This window comes from Achroia grisella, unplaced genomic scaffold (assembly GCF_030625045.1).
Source record: "Achroia grisella isolate CSIRO2021 unplaced genomic scaffold, CSIRO_AGI_Agris_v1 utg841, whole genome shotgun sequence".
In the NCBI taxonomy this organism is placed as follows: domain Eukaryota; kingdom Metazoa; phylum Arthropoda; class Insecta; order Lepidoptera; family Pyralidae; genus Achroia; species Achroia grisella.
This window is the reverse complement of record NW_026713039.1, coordinates 2,007,856-2,022,787: the sequence shown is the minus strand read 5'-3', so window position 1 is coordinate 2,022,787 and position 14,932 is coordinate 2,007,856. Positions and strand designations below refer to the sequence as shown.

Here is a 14,932-nt window from a genome sequence, read left to right as displayed (position 1 = left end):
ATTATTTATTTACATATTAAAATCATCTTTACATCGTCGTACTTCGTTCTGTCAACTCTTTCAATTATTTATTTAAAAATAAAACTTATGTATTAGGTCCTTACATGTAAAATTAACGTTTTGTCGTAGTGGCCACTTTGATTTCAAATATCTCCTCTTTGGTTATGAATTCCAATTTCAAAATTGTGAAAGTTCCATTAAAATCGGTCAATCGTTTCAGAGATTAGCAAGAACAAACATACGGACATTTTTTTAATGTTTGTATCGAATTTGTTTTTTTTTAGACGTTCATCAGGTTATTTTTTTTGTAGATGTGTGACGAATATGAAATTTTAGAATTTTTGGAGCTGGATTACCAAATGGAGAGAAGAAGAAGACTACGTCGTAAAAGGAAAATGAATGATGCCTTAAAAAATAGACAACTGACTGCATATGGGTAGGTATATCTTTTATATGAGCCAAGGTTCGAACTCCTAGCTGTGCCCTCAGACTAAAGTCGTATCCGTCAGGCGGGAGTTGGCCTTCAACCGCTCCATAAGTCCTTCCTTTGGTTTGGAGTGCCATCTGTACGGGGGCGTGTGCTGTAAACAGCATTACAGTACTCCGAAATAAATAAAATATAAATCTTATTTTAGTACTAGCTTTTGCCCGCGGCGTCGCTGGCATTAATTTATCCCCTTAGGGGAGGAATTTATCAAAATCCTTTCTTAGGGGATGTCTACGTCATAGTAGCTATATGCATGCAAAGTCTCAGCCCGATCGGTTTAAAATTGACAAAGTTTCATACAAACTTTCATCCCCTATTTTATCCCCTTGGGGGTAAATATAATCAAAATCCTTTCTTAGCGGATGCCTACGTCATAACATCTACCTGCATGCCAAATTTCAGCTCGATCCGTTTAGTGGTTTGGGCTGTGCGTTGATAGATTACTATATCAGTCACCTTTGAGTTATATATATTTAGATATTATAACTAATACTAAAGTGCAAGCTATAAAAAAGAAAAATAAACTATAGTTTAGTTCTAAAAAAGTATAAACAATGAGACCAAAACAGTTGGGAATCTATTGAATAACATTATACACATTTGTTGTCCAAATGTATTAAAATAATACAGAAAGTGAAATAAAATTAATGGAAAAAAAAACGAGTACAAAAAATGTGCTGTCAATCTTATGAAAAGTAACTAACGACTACTACTTAGTTTAATAACTAGCCTGTTCATCCGTTTTGTTAAGTTGTTCTTTGTGATTGAACGATTAAACTACTTTATAGTTCACAGTTACAACTAGTTTTTTATTTGTCGACTGGTTGATGTATCTGTTACATCACGTTGATCGCCGACGATCGTGACGTGTCGGTCGATACGGTCGCTCCGACAACGTCAATTGATAATCAAGATTTTTATTAGTTTACATTTACCAATTCTGTTTGTTAAGAAATAGTCTTTTCGTCGATATAAACTAAGGGACTTGCGACTCTGAAGTGGCAATGGGCAGGGCACATAGCTCGTAGGACAGATGGCCGTTGGGGCAGTAAAGTCCTCGAGTGGCGACCACGGACCGGAAGACGCAGCGTGGGAAGGCCTCCAGCAAGGTGGACCGACGATCTGGTCAAGATCGCTGGAAGGCATTGGATGCGAGCAGCGCAGGACCGATCGTCGTGGAGATCTTTGTGGGAGGCCTATGTCCAGCAGTGGACGTCTTCCGAGCTGCGATGATGGTGATGATGATGAATAATAATAATAATAACACACACACACCGAAAACCAGCAAAAGCTGAGAAAATGTAGTGTAACTATAATAATAATGATAAAAATGTAGTATACGTCGCTGGGGCCCATTGCTAGCAATGGTAAAGACAGTGAAATGACATATAATTTTATTTTATAGTGTTTGATTTGAGAATACAAAGAAATAAGAAACAGAATGCTGTAGTGACTAGCATATATTAAAAGAATATTACAAAATATAGACTGTTTTTTAAACTAGTTCATCGTTGACGGTAAACAGTCGTCTTGAGTCGACTAAAATCGTCAAACCAACACTATTGTACAGTGCGCTGTCACTGCAGTCATTTTGACTTTGACATTATTGACATTGGGCATTATATTTTTTTTATACATCAGACACAGCAGGTCAGTATATAACCTATTTTATAAATATGTATTAGCAGTTATAATTAACTTCTTATCAGTTAGAAATACATTTTTATCTTAATAGAACATAAGTACCAATCATAAATTCATAATAGTCCACTCCGTGATACGGGTAACTTTTTTTTTTATTAATTTATTTTTTATTTGGATTGGATGATGAAATTTGTAATAAATTGTTACTAAGATTTTCCAAATTTCAATAATAAAGGTATATGCTTTTCTAATTCATTGTGTGATTTATCGTAACACCGTGATTTTTTAAAATAGGATGGTTATATTTGGTTAAAAGAATAGGTTAAGTTTATAATAACATCACTGTTCGTACTATTATTTAAATATTATTTGTGTATCCAGTTTTGTTAGGAACTTAATTTTATCATACTTATACATACTTTTATTCATACAATTTTTTTTTTCATACAAAAAATTTTTTTATTGGGTATTGGCGGGAAGGCTACGGTTAGCCGTAGCCTTCCCGCCAATACCCAATAAAAAAATTTTTTTTACTGTGAGATAATAAATAAAAAAGCAATAATGTTTTATTGAATAGTGTACATATTTATTGTCTTTTCTATGGTAATTTGGTTTTATTTTCTGTGGTTTCATTATATTTTCTGTGGTAAAATTCTTTCTCTAACTTAAATCTATTTTATCCGGAGAGGTAAGCTGATGAGAGTGTGCCAGAAATATTACATGTGTAATGTTCTCAGGTTAACTTTGATCTCTTTGCAGATCTTCCAATATGGTTGTATCAGAGACACCAGTACAGGTGGAGGGCGACACAGCCGCCAGTAAAAAGGCGGCCAAGAAGGCTGCCAAAGCGGCTGAGAAACAACAGAAGAAGGCAGAACATAAGGTAGACTTTATACAAATTTATCTACATGGGTACTAAAGTGGGGTAATAAGTGAGATAGATAGGTAGCTCTCTCTGTCTCATATATTTCAGACACCAAGCAACTTGTTTTGTAAGTTGTATTTTTTTATGATAATGGGATAGTGCATTGTTTGCATTGTTATTCTGACATGTAGCACTGCAACCTACATAGATCTATTGTGCTTGCCCTGATCAGACTCATCAGGGACAACAATTGAAGGATATTCTTAGATGCGATGGTTTTTATCTCCTCAAGATAGTGTTAATGTGTCCTTAATATATAGTATTATGAAATATGTGATGATGATGAAATGTGTGTATAGTGTATGAAATATTATAACAATATGCTATGTAGGTTGTATCACTTTATGTAAAGAACATATAGTGCCTTCCTACATTAATACACTTTATTAATAAACTAAGTATAAAAGTAAGTACCCACAGCTATATCATTTTGTTCATACATGAGTGGGCTATGACCACATAGGATGTGTGTATAGGTGTGTGTGGAGTTTCCTCTTAGCTAAGGTCTAATTTTGCCAAGTGGTTATTCAATTTACAGTGTCCAATGAGGGCCCGTTCCGTATTTCGTTTATGCATACATGGGCTATAATCACATACAGTGTGTAGTGGAGTTACCTCTTCAACTTGGCTTTTACTATATATTTCCAGGCAGCGTCTGCTCAGCCACAAAATGAATCAGAACCAGATACCTCCGAAGGGCGGTATGGGGTGCTCAAGTTGATTCAGTCATCTGGAGACCACAGGGGCCGAGTCTACACTGATGTCCAGGACTTAGGGGTGAAGATTGATAGCCAAGAAGTTTGGGTCAGAGGTACTTATTTATAAAGTATTCATTGCCCTAAACATTTTACACAAAAATTATACAGAAAAGAGATATAGATGTACCAAAGGCGGTCTTATCGCAGCAAGCTGTCTCTTCCAGACAACTTTAAGATAGAGAAAAAATGACAGAAGTGGTAGGTGGTGCATGAATAGCATAGAAAAATAATATAGGTACAATAATTATAATGTCTCTGAATTATTCACACATCGCCATATAGTCCCAAACTAGGCATGGCTTGGGTTATAGGTACTAGACAACTGATATAAATACATAAATAATTTTTTTTTTAACCCAGACATTAGATGATTAGAAATTATCATACTCATGAATACAAATGTTTGTACCCGCTACCATCTGAAGTAAGGTGGTGTGCTAAACTGCTACACAATCGAGGCTGTATAGGCGTTACCACTTAGCATCAAGTGCACTTTCAAAGTCAGAAAAAAAAATATGTTCACACCTTCCTTCCTTCCCTGTCGCCTCACATTCAAGGTGGTCACTTTAAAATTCCAAATTGTTATCTGTGCAGAGCAGCTTTTTTGATACTACTAGCATACCTGGCCACGTGTTGCTGTAGCAAAGGCAATAAAATAATATTGCGACTATAATTTGAGATGTAAGCTATTCTGTCTTTCAAGTTGGATCAAATTACACACAATGTGCAAATCAAATTTGCAATCGGTTCAGAAGTTTAGGAGTCCATCGCGAATGGACACACGTGACACGTAATTTTTAAAGATTTTTTTATTATCTATTATTTGATATAGAAAAATGTTATATTGTCATTACTATTCTTCTGTTCTATTCTGTTATTTGCTTTACTTTTTATACATACAATTATACAAATCTTATTCTAAAAACAGTATTTCCATAATTATATTTACAATACCAAATATATATACAACCTTACCCTCACAGTTATCAATTAATTTGCTACCATGATTGCAGCACGACTTCAAACGTCAAGGGCAAAGGGGAAGCAATGCTTCGCCGTGCTTCGACAGAGCTCGAGCACAGTGCAGCTTCTGGTCAGCGTGAATGAAGAGCGCGCTATCAGCAAGCAAATGGTCAAGTTCGCGGGCAAGTAAGTGATTTTCAATATTTATTTATTTTACTTCAGGTAATTTAATAGTTTATATAACAACTAGCAGACCCGGCCACGCGTTACTGTAGCTAAGGTAACTATAAATTGAGATGTAAGCTATCCTTTCAATTTTGATTTGCAAATTGTGTGCAATGTGTGCAATGTGCAAAAAGATATTGGACAATATGTATACAAATACCTTAAGTAACATATATAAGGAATATAAAATAAGAACAAGAGTACAGCAACATATATAACAACATAAACTTGACGTTCATAAGCGGCTAAAATGTCCTACATGAATAAATGATTTTTGAACTTGAATTTGAATTGGAATAGAAATAGTTTTTCTTTTGTGTCTATCCTGCAATCAGTCGAAGACTATGAACAGATATGGTAAAGGTGTTACGTCGTGGGTAGAGTGTGATTCCCAGCAGGATCATCGTCTCTTTTGGTGGTCCTGATTAATCATCAGGTCCCAGTAGCCTACGCCTTTTAAGTCAACGTATGTTGTCAGCGACTATCAGTCGGTTAGCCAGCACATTAGGATGGTTTACTAGCCGTGTCTTGTACTTGGAGTAGTGGTGTTTTATCTCTTCGGCTACTGTGTTTGTGTTGAGATACTCATGAATAATATTTTTACAAAGCATGGCACATTTCTAAGCTGTTTCAAGATGTTATTTTGAGCCCTCTGTATTATGCTTATGTTGGAATTTGCAACAGAACCCCATAATTGAAGCCATAGGTCAAAATTTTCAATATAGAGTTGTAGAGGAGAAGTTTGTTGTCAAGAGATAATTTTGAATTTCTGCCTGGCAACCAATACATCCCACAAAGAAATAGTGAATATATATATCACTATTTCTCTGACGGCCTCGGTGGTCTAGCGGTTTAGCACGCCGCCTTACTACCGATGGTCGCGGGTTCGATTCTTCGCACGGCACAAACACTTGTATTCATGAGTATGATTGTTTGTATCGGTCTGGGTGTTTTCTATGTACAATATGTATGTATTTACGAAAAAAAAATCTATGTATTTGTATCAGTTGTCTAGTACCCATAACACAAGCTTTAGCTAGCTTAACTTGGGTCTAGATGGTGCTGTGTGAATTGTCCCGACCTTATTATTATATATTTTTTTATAATTGTTCTAAGTGTGTATGTATGTATGTGTATATGTATATATGTATATGAGTGTGCGTGTGCATATGTATATATATGTAAAATGTACCTTAGTCAAATGTGTAAATGTAATAATGGTTGTCAATAATTGTTTTTCTTTCTTTCTTTCATATATACATACATATTCTTCAAAAATATATTCTATCCTATTGATGATTTTGTTTTTTACATTTGCAGTATTACAAAAGAATCCATAATTGATGTACGAGCGACCGTCGTGAAGACAGCATCACCAGTGGAATCATGCACAGTACGGAATGTGGAACTGCTGGCAGTAGAAATATGGACAGTGTCCGCCGCCCGTCCGCAGCTCCCGCTCCAGATCGAAGATGCTGCGAGGCCCGAGAAAAGCGACGTGAGTGCTATGTTTTGTAATTGTAAACTAAAAGAAGTTACCTGGGATTATCTATATATTAATACGCGAAAACTTTTAATGTTATATTTGTATATTTTTGATAAAATAAAAATAAATATGACTTCAAAAATTTCGTAAAATTTTAGCCTAAAAAAATAAGTTTCAAGAGGCTTTAAAATAAACGATCCTTCCATACACCTCGTATTCTCCCTTTTCAACCCTTTTTCGCATTATAAAAGTAGCCTATGTTCTTTCTCTGGGTCTAGACTATCTGTACCAAATTTCATTTAAATCGGTTCCATAGTTTTGGTGTGAAAGCGCGACTGACAGATAGACTTACTTTTGTATTTATAATATTAGTAAGGAAGTAAGGATAAGCGCGTCGTCTCACGCTCACGCAAAATACCGGTACCTACGTGGATATCACTTTTAGTAAGTTTATAAAAAAAAATGCAAATTTTAAATGCGTGCTCCATACACTTTCGCATTTTGTTTGTACTATCCTTTTGTTCTTGTGAAAATAAAACAAAATTTTATAAAGTCAAATAATGAAAAAATCTTGTATTTTCCCTGCAATGATTCAGCTCAGAATGTCAAATTCAAAATTGGAATATTCTATGTTTTTTTAAAGTTATATAATATAACTAGCTTTTGCCCGCGGTTTCGCTCGCGTGGTAGTAAGTATTATTATTAATTAGGTCTAGTTTTTGCGGCTTTACTTTCGTTTAGCGTATGTAACAAATTAGGCCCTACAAAATCTAAAAAGATTTATACAAACTTTCATCCCCTATTTTATCCCCTTAGGGGTGGAATTTATCAAAATACTTTCTTAGGAGATGCCTACGTCATAGTAGCTTTATGCATGTAAAGTCTCAGCCCGATCAGTTTAAAATTGACAGTTTCATACAAACTTTCATCCCCTATTTAATCCCCTTGGGGGTGGAATTAATCAAAATCCTTTCTTAGCGGATGCCTACGTCATAACATCTACCTACATGCCAAATTTCAGCCCGATCCATCCAGTGGTTTGGGCGGTGCGTTGATAGATCTCTATGTCAGTCATCACCTTTGAGTTATATATATTTAGATGTAGCAAAGAGGTTACATACACTTATAAGTAACAACACCTAACGTATTAAACACGTTTGTAATATTAGTAAGGATTGTTTCAGGACCCTGAAGCGCTGAGAATCCGAGTAAACCAAGACACACGACTGGACAACCGCGTGCTGGATTTGCGTACTCCGGCCAACCAGGCCATATTCAGACTCGAGGCCGGCGTGTGCAGACTGTTCCGTGATATACTCACTAGAAAAGGTATTATGTTTATAATTAACTATCAACCTGTCCCGACTTTTCATGGATGCATTACAAATCTTTGTATTTCTCGGCTTGTTCTATACTAGAGCTGTCCAAACCATGACCCGCAGATTGAATTGATGCAGCCAGCTAAATAACTTTTTTTCTTTATTCAAATAGCAAAAGGCTTTAATTGATGCGGCCCAGCTAAATAGCAGCAATTTTTTCTTAGTTTAAATTACAAAATTTTTTTTTTAATCCCAAATGTTTAATGTTGAAATTATTTTTTCTTCTACTCTTATAAGTATGCACTGCGTACACTACTACTACAAACATTGATAGAATTGTAAATGATTAATTTAATGAAAAAGTAATGCAATAATGAAATTATATTATACCTGCAATTTGTTTTTACAAATATAACGGCCTCGGTGGTCTAGCGGTTTAGCACACCGCTTTATTTCCAAAGGTCGCGGGTTCGCTCCTCGCACGGTGCAAACATTTGTATTCATGAGCATGATAGTTTGTAACGATCTCGATGTTTTCTATGTAATTACAAAAAAATGTGTTTAAATATTTCTATTAGGTGTATAGTATCCATATAAGGGGGAAAGGGATTGTTAGTAATGTGGATTAATAACCCCCTTGCTAGCAATGTCAGGTTGACCTCCATGTGGAAACCATGTTGATAAATTCATGCTGAATTTGTCACTGGGCTAACTGACCCGACCTCAGGTTCATCTTATCATTCTTCACTGGTGCCCCGCCAGCGTAAACCGTTAGCGCAGGCGGGTGCACCATTCCATTATCATCCATAAAAAACATACGTAGAGATATATTATAGAAACTTATCTGTCTGATTAAGATTCAGTAGATATATATACCTACCTAGGTAGCAATAAATACAATTTATCCTTGACTAGCTGTTTCTGCGACTTCGTCCGCGTGGAATATAACTTTATTTTTCTAAAATAAAAGTAGCCTTTAGGCTACTTTTATTCTAGAAAGTAAAGTAAAAGTTCTTTAGAACTAAAAATTATTTTGTTCGTCTTAATTTATTCGTTCCATTAGGTAGGTACCTACCTACTGATAGGTTCAAACTAATACATTTACATCCTGCATCATCCCTTATTTTATCACATTATTTACGAACGGTTCCGAAATAGCCGTGATAGCTTTCTGTATTATATATTGTCTTAATAAGACAATACTAATTCATTAATTCCTTTCCTTCGGTTTCGGTTAAGACAAAGGGAATGAAAAAGTTGGTCTGTTACCGATCTATCACCTAAGACGCTCTTTTCTACTTAAACTTGAAATAATTGTCTTTCGACCCACTCCGTAACAGTGCATCATTCCATAACTATCCATACCACAATCTCGGCTTATCTGTTGTCTCTCTACAGGTTTTGTTGAAATTCACACACCAAAAATCATACCCGCTGCATCGGAAGGCGGCGCTAATGTTTTCACCGTGTCATACTTCAAGTCCTCGGCCTATTTGGCTCAGAGTCCGCAGCTGTACAAGCAGATGGCAATAGCGGCAGACTTCGATAAGGTGTGTGGTCAAGAAGTTGAGACTAAGTGTGGTTATTTTTCAGAGAGAGTGGTAAATTTTGAGAGAGTGTGGTAATTTTTGTGAGTCTGGTAATTTTGACAAAATGTATCTATGTATATCAGTTGTCTAGTATTCATACCACAAGTTCTATAGTAGTTAGTTTGGGATTTTGATAAAACTTTACAGTAATATAATTTATGCATCAGTATAACACATAGGCTATATTTTTTATTGAAGTTTAACGCAGATGAAACTGCGGGCACAGATAGTTATTAATAAAAAAAAATTACCACTCTGATTACAGGTGTTCACCGTGGGTGCAGTATTCAGAGCTGAGGATTCAAACACACATAGACATCTGACGGAGTTCGTCGGTTTGGATCTGGAGATGTCGTTCAAGCATCATTATCACGAAGTACTGGACACTATTGGGACCACGTTCACTGAAATATTCAAAGGACTGAGAGACGAGTGAGTATAGTTAATATTAACAAGAAAGAAAGAACATTTATTGATAAATCATCATCATTATCATCGCAGCCCGGAAGACGTCCACTGCTGGACATAGGGATCCCCCAAAGATCTCCACCACAATCGGTCCTACGTTGCTCGCATCCAATGCCTTCCAGCGATGTTGATAAATATTACATTCAAATATTCATATAATATACAATATTTAAATTTCAGTTAGTATGTCATTTTAATTTATATTTGGTTTATTCTATTTAACTTTAAAATTATGTATGTAGTTTATGTAAGTGTATCTAGTTTAATATATGAATATTATTATGTACATAAATTTTAATTCATATAATATTTATTATTATTTTCCTTCATCATCATTATAATTATATTTGTTACCCTTTAGTTTTCTCCTGTTCATGTAATTTTACCTACCTGTTCGATATTTCAATCCGTTTCCTTAGGGTTGCCTTGAAAAGATTGCTTTTAGCAATAAGGCCGCCTTATTGTAACGATACATGTGTCCTTTGTTATATTGTTTGTGCTTCTTCTTTACTGTATGTTGCAAATAAAGTATATTCTATCTATCTAAATATTCATATAACAACATTCATTCATTCATTTATTCATAATTTGACGACCTCGTTGATATAGCGGTTTAGCACGCAGTCTTTATTATTATTATTACACGCAGTCCTACTTCCAATAATTAGTGAGTAAGGCTTCGCTCAATAAATATGATTTCACTGATGTTTTAATTTTATTTAAAAGTACTTGCAGTTGGTATCTTTTTTGTAAATTTTTATACACATTCTCATAAAAGACACATTGACTTTTCTAAACGATGCTTCATAATAATAACTCAGGACAATTCACACAGCGCCATCTAGACCCAAGTTAAGCTAGCTAAAGCTTGTGCTAAGGGTACTAGATTACTGATACAAATACATAGATTTTTTCGTAAATACATACATATTATACATAGAAAACATTCAGACTGATATAAACAATCATACTCATGAATACAAATGTTTGTACCGTGCGAGGAATCGAAACCGCGACCATCGGTGCTAAACCTCTAGACCACTAAGTTCGTCAAACACACTTAAGAACAGCAAGTTAGTCTTTAAATCTAGTATTAATGTTATCAATCAAAAAATACAAACAGATACGCGGCAGAGATAGCGACAGTCGGCCAGCAGTACCGAGTGGAGCCCTTCAAGTATCTGGACCCTCCATTGCGCCTCGAGTTCCCGCAAGCAATACAAATGTTGAAAGAAGCGGGTATGTAAAACTGGTTTTCTTGTTTCAACGGTTTATGATGGCGGGGCACCAGTTTGTATTTTAGCAGAATCATTAAAACGGTCTACCTATCTATTAAATGTGAGTCAAATAAAAAATCACTGGTATAACAAATTGTGATCTCCCCAGGAGTAACGTTGGGGGAAGAAGACGACCTGTCCACGCCTGATGAGAAGCTGTTAGGAAGACTGGTCCGCGCGAAGTATGATACAGACTTCTACATCCTCGACAAGTACCCGTTAGCTGTGAGGCCCTTCTACACCATGCCGGACCCTAAGAACCCGGTAAGTACCCAGTAATTATACAGACTTTATATTCCTTATTAAGTACCCGTTAGCTGTGAGGCCCTTCTACACCATGCCGGACCCTAAGAACCTGGTAAGTACCCAGTAATAATACAGACTTTTATATTCCTTATTAAGTACCTGTTAGTTATGAGCCCTTTTACACCATGCCGGACCCTAAGAACCCGGTAAGTACCCAGTAATAATACAGACTTAATTCCTAATTAAGTACCCGTTAGCTGTGAGGCCCATCTACACCATGCCGGACCCTAAGAACCCGGTAAGTACCCAGTAATTATACAGACTTTTATATCCCTAATTAAGTACCTGTTAGCTATGAGACCCTTCTATACATACCGGACCCTAAGAACCCAGTAAGTACCCAGTAATAATACAGACTTTTATATCCCTCACAAGTACCCCTTGAGATACATCGTAGAAGGGCTAACAAATACCCCGTAGAAGGGCTATGCCATGCCGGATCCTATAAACCCGGTAAGTACCTAATAAAATTTATTCACAGTACAATTTACACAGCGCCATCTAGTCATAAGTGAAGCAAAGCTGTGAGACCCTTCTATAGTAAGTACCCAGTGATAATACAGACTTTTATATCTTTGACAAGTACCCGTTAGCTTGAAGACACCCTTCTATACCACGCCGGACCTTAAGAAGCCGGGAACTAGCCGGTAAATAATATATGCGGAGAATTCCCACAGCGCCATCTAGTCCCCAGCTAAGCAAAATTTTGAAACCTTTCTACACCATGTCATGGTGGAATGGCCTTTCAGAAATGGTATTTTTGAACCGATACGATATTGAAACCTTCAAGAAAAGAGCTTATTCCTTCTTAAAAGGCCGGCAACACACTTGCAATTCCCCTGGCGTCGCTCCTCATGGGCGGCCACTCGTTTGTCCCCTATGCTATAAACATGTTTTTTGTTTGTTAATTTTTTGTCTTGAACTATAATTGGTGTTTTCAGAAAACGTCTAACTCATACGACATGTTTATGCGAGGCGAGGAAATCCTGAGCGGGGCGCAGCGTATACACGATCCGGACTACTTGATAGAGCGGGCCAAACACCACGCGATAGGTACGTATCAACACTGAATTTATTATTTATTATAGAATAAACAGAGCTATGCTTACACACACTATAAAACGCACTAAGCCTCTGACAGGCTGTCACAAATAATAACAGAATAATTATTATATTAATACGTGAATAAACTTTGCCCATAGTAACTTTATAATGTTCAAATTACATAATATAAATTGTTACAGAATAAATAAATATTAAATATCAAAATTTATAGGAATTTCGATCACTAGTACATATGATGACGTATTCAGGCCACGAACAAAAAAACTTGATTTGTTAAGGATAACTCAAAAACAACTGATCACATTTTGTTCAAATTTATATGAGACCATCCGAGAAACAGCAAAAATTTACAAATTCAGAATCGGATCACATAGAAAATAGTTGTGCAGTAACACAGATCAAAAATGCAGTTTATATCGGCTGAAAACACTTGTAATTGCAAATTAGCTTTCTCGAAGTACTAACAGTATGCAGACACAAAGTCCGTAGCATCGTCATCATAGTATCTATATATATATATATATATTATTAAAGATAATGGAATGGTGCACCCGCCTGCGCTAACGGTTTACGCTGGCGAGTGATAAGATTAGTATGAGGTCAGGTCAGTTAGCACATCGTGACAGATTCACCAGGAATTTATCACGATGGTTTCCAGTAGGGACCGCGTGGAGGTCAACCTGACATGGTACATTGCTAATAATGGGGTTATAAGTCCACATTACTAACAATATCCTTCCGTATCGTAGTATATTAAAAAAACGACTCTTTACAGATATTAACAAAATCGCGGCTTACATCGAATCGTTCAGACTGGGCTGCCCTCCGCATGCAGGTAAATAATAATTTTCTTTATCTTTACATATTATTGCAATAAAATCGTGAATAGAATGAAATTAGCTTGAAATTTTAACTATAGTCTCTTTTTAATTCTCGGAGACTTTGAATTGACATGTGTAAATGTAAAATTTTCACATAATGGTACCACTTATAGCGGGGTAGTGCTGTACCTGACATACCCATTTGTTGTTTTTGTTTTTTATATATAAAACTTCCCAGGCAGAGTCCACAATACATTTTTATTTTTTTACGTACACTGTACACATGTTTCCATTACTGTGTTTGTATTAAACATAACAAAAACGTTTTTTGTAGTTTACGGATATATTATTGTGCTATTAAGCTACAAATCAACTGCTTTTTCTTTGAAACAGTTAAATATTTTAAATAGGTGTATGTTATAAAATATAACACCCTACGAAGATTATTTGTTTTATAAAAAAAGCAGTCTTTGATTTGTGAAATGTCAATAAAAAATACATTTTAATACAACAATTCTATACATATTATTACCTTATAAATACTTTATCAATTTTGTGTTAATATTTGTTTTAAATAAACATCCACATTGTATTAGTGAAACCGATATAAATCGGTAATTCATATTAATTTCCGATTGTGCCACAACACTATATAAGAATCTCAAAAAGCTGCCAACATAGGTAATGTCAAAGTTGTCTCTAAGATATAAAGACAGACTATAGTAAGCAGATAGACACCTCCAGTGCCCATTACTTACAATCACACTAAAATAATTAAGTAGGGGTGCTACTTAATTATTTTATTAAATCCTATTGTAAGATACGATTGTGTTTGCAGGTGGTGGTATCGGCTTAGAGAGAGTAGTAATGTTGTACTTGGGTCTAGACAACATTCGCAAAACATCCATGTTCCCAAGAGACCCGAAGCGAGTCACACCTTAAATTAATACAAAAAGACTAACAAATAAATATATATTGTAAAATTGATATTCTAAGTTATTTCTGTATCCATTTTGTATATTATAAAATTAATAAAATTGTATTTCGGATTAATTTCTTAACTTTATTTTCTTTATCCTGTCTTTGGCAAGCATATTTGATTTTATATGAGTGTGACTATATATATTAAGTATTTACTGAAATTAAAGTATATATGTATTTTTATAACAGTTGTCTAGTACCCATAACACAAGCTCTGCTTGGGACTAGATGGCGCTGTGTGATTGTCCTGAGATATCGTTATTATAATCTGCACCCTTACAATCGTACCACAGACTATAAAGCAAGCTGCTTGGCGGCTGAAATAAGTGATACAGGGTTACCCATAATGACTTCTCTGTACGATAAAATAAAACAAAACGATGCAGTGTAACATAAAATATATTTCTTAAATTACATTTAGATTTAATATTAGATTCGTAAAACTACTCAATTAAAATTGCCACGTGCTTTAACAATGCTACTGCGTAATGAAAGAAATAAACAGATCCTTAACAAGCAACTGTAGTTGGCTGTATTTTTAGGCAATTATGCGTAATTAATAATAATAACTCTTTATTGCGCACAGACGAACAAAGAACAATAAAGAAATGAAGAGTC

General features: G+C 35.4%; 1 protein-coding gene across 3 annotated transcripts; it reads left to right on the top strand.

Annotated features, from left to right (window-relative positions):
- Positions 1-311: 311 nt before the first annotated feature.
- LOC131852280 (aspartate--tRNA ligase, cytoplasmic) lies at positions 312-14,377 on the top strand. Of its 3 annotated transcripts, none has more exons than XM_059202941.1 (13): positions 312-436; positions 2,891-3,014; positions 3,705-3,867; positions 4,828-4,963; positions 6,323-6,500; positions 7,673-7,817; positions 9,206-9,357; positions 9,662-9,828; positions 10,988-11,103; positions 11,251-11,405; positions 12,389-12,500; positions 13,288-13,347; positions 14,172-14,377. In XM_059202941.1, the coding sequence occupies exons 1-13, from the start codon at positions 312-314 to the stop codon at positions 14,273-14,275; spliced, it is 1,737 nt and encodes a 578-aa protein (XP_059058924.1). In that variant the 3' UTR covers positions 14,276-14,377. The 3 variants fall into 3 exon arrangements, with proteins under 3 accessions (XP_059058924.1, XP_059058926.1, XP_059058925.1); XM_059202943.1 differs by lacking the exon at positions 312-436 and adding an exon at positions 2,117-2,137; XM_059202942.1 differs by lacking the exon at positions 312-436 and adding an exon at positions 2,150-2,270.
- Positions 14,378-14,932: the final 555 nt, after the last annotated feature.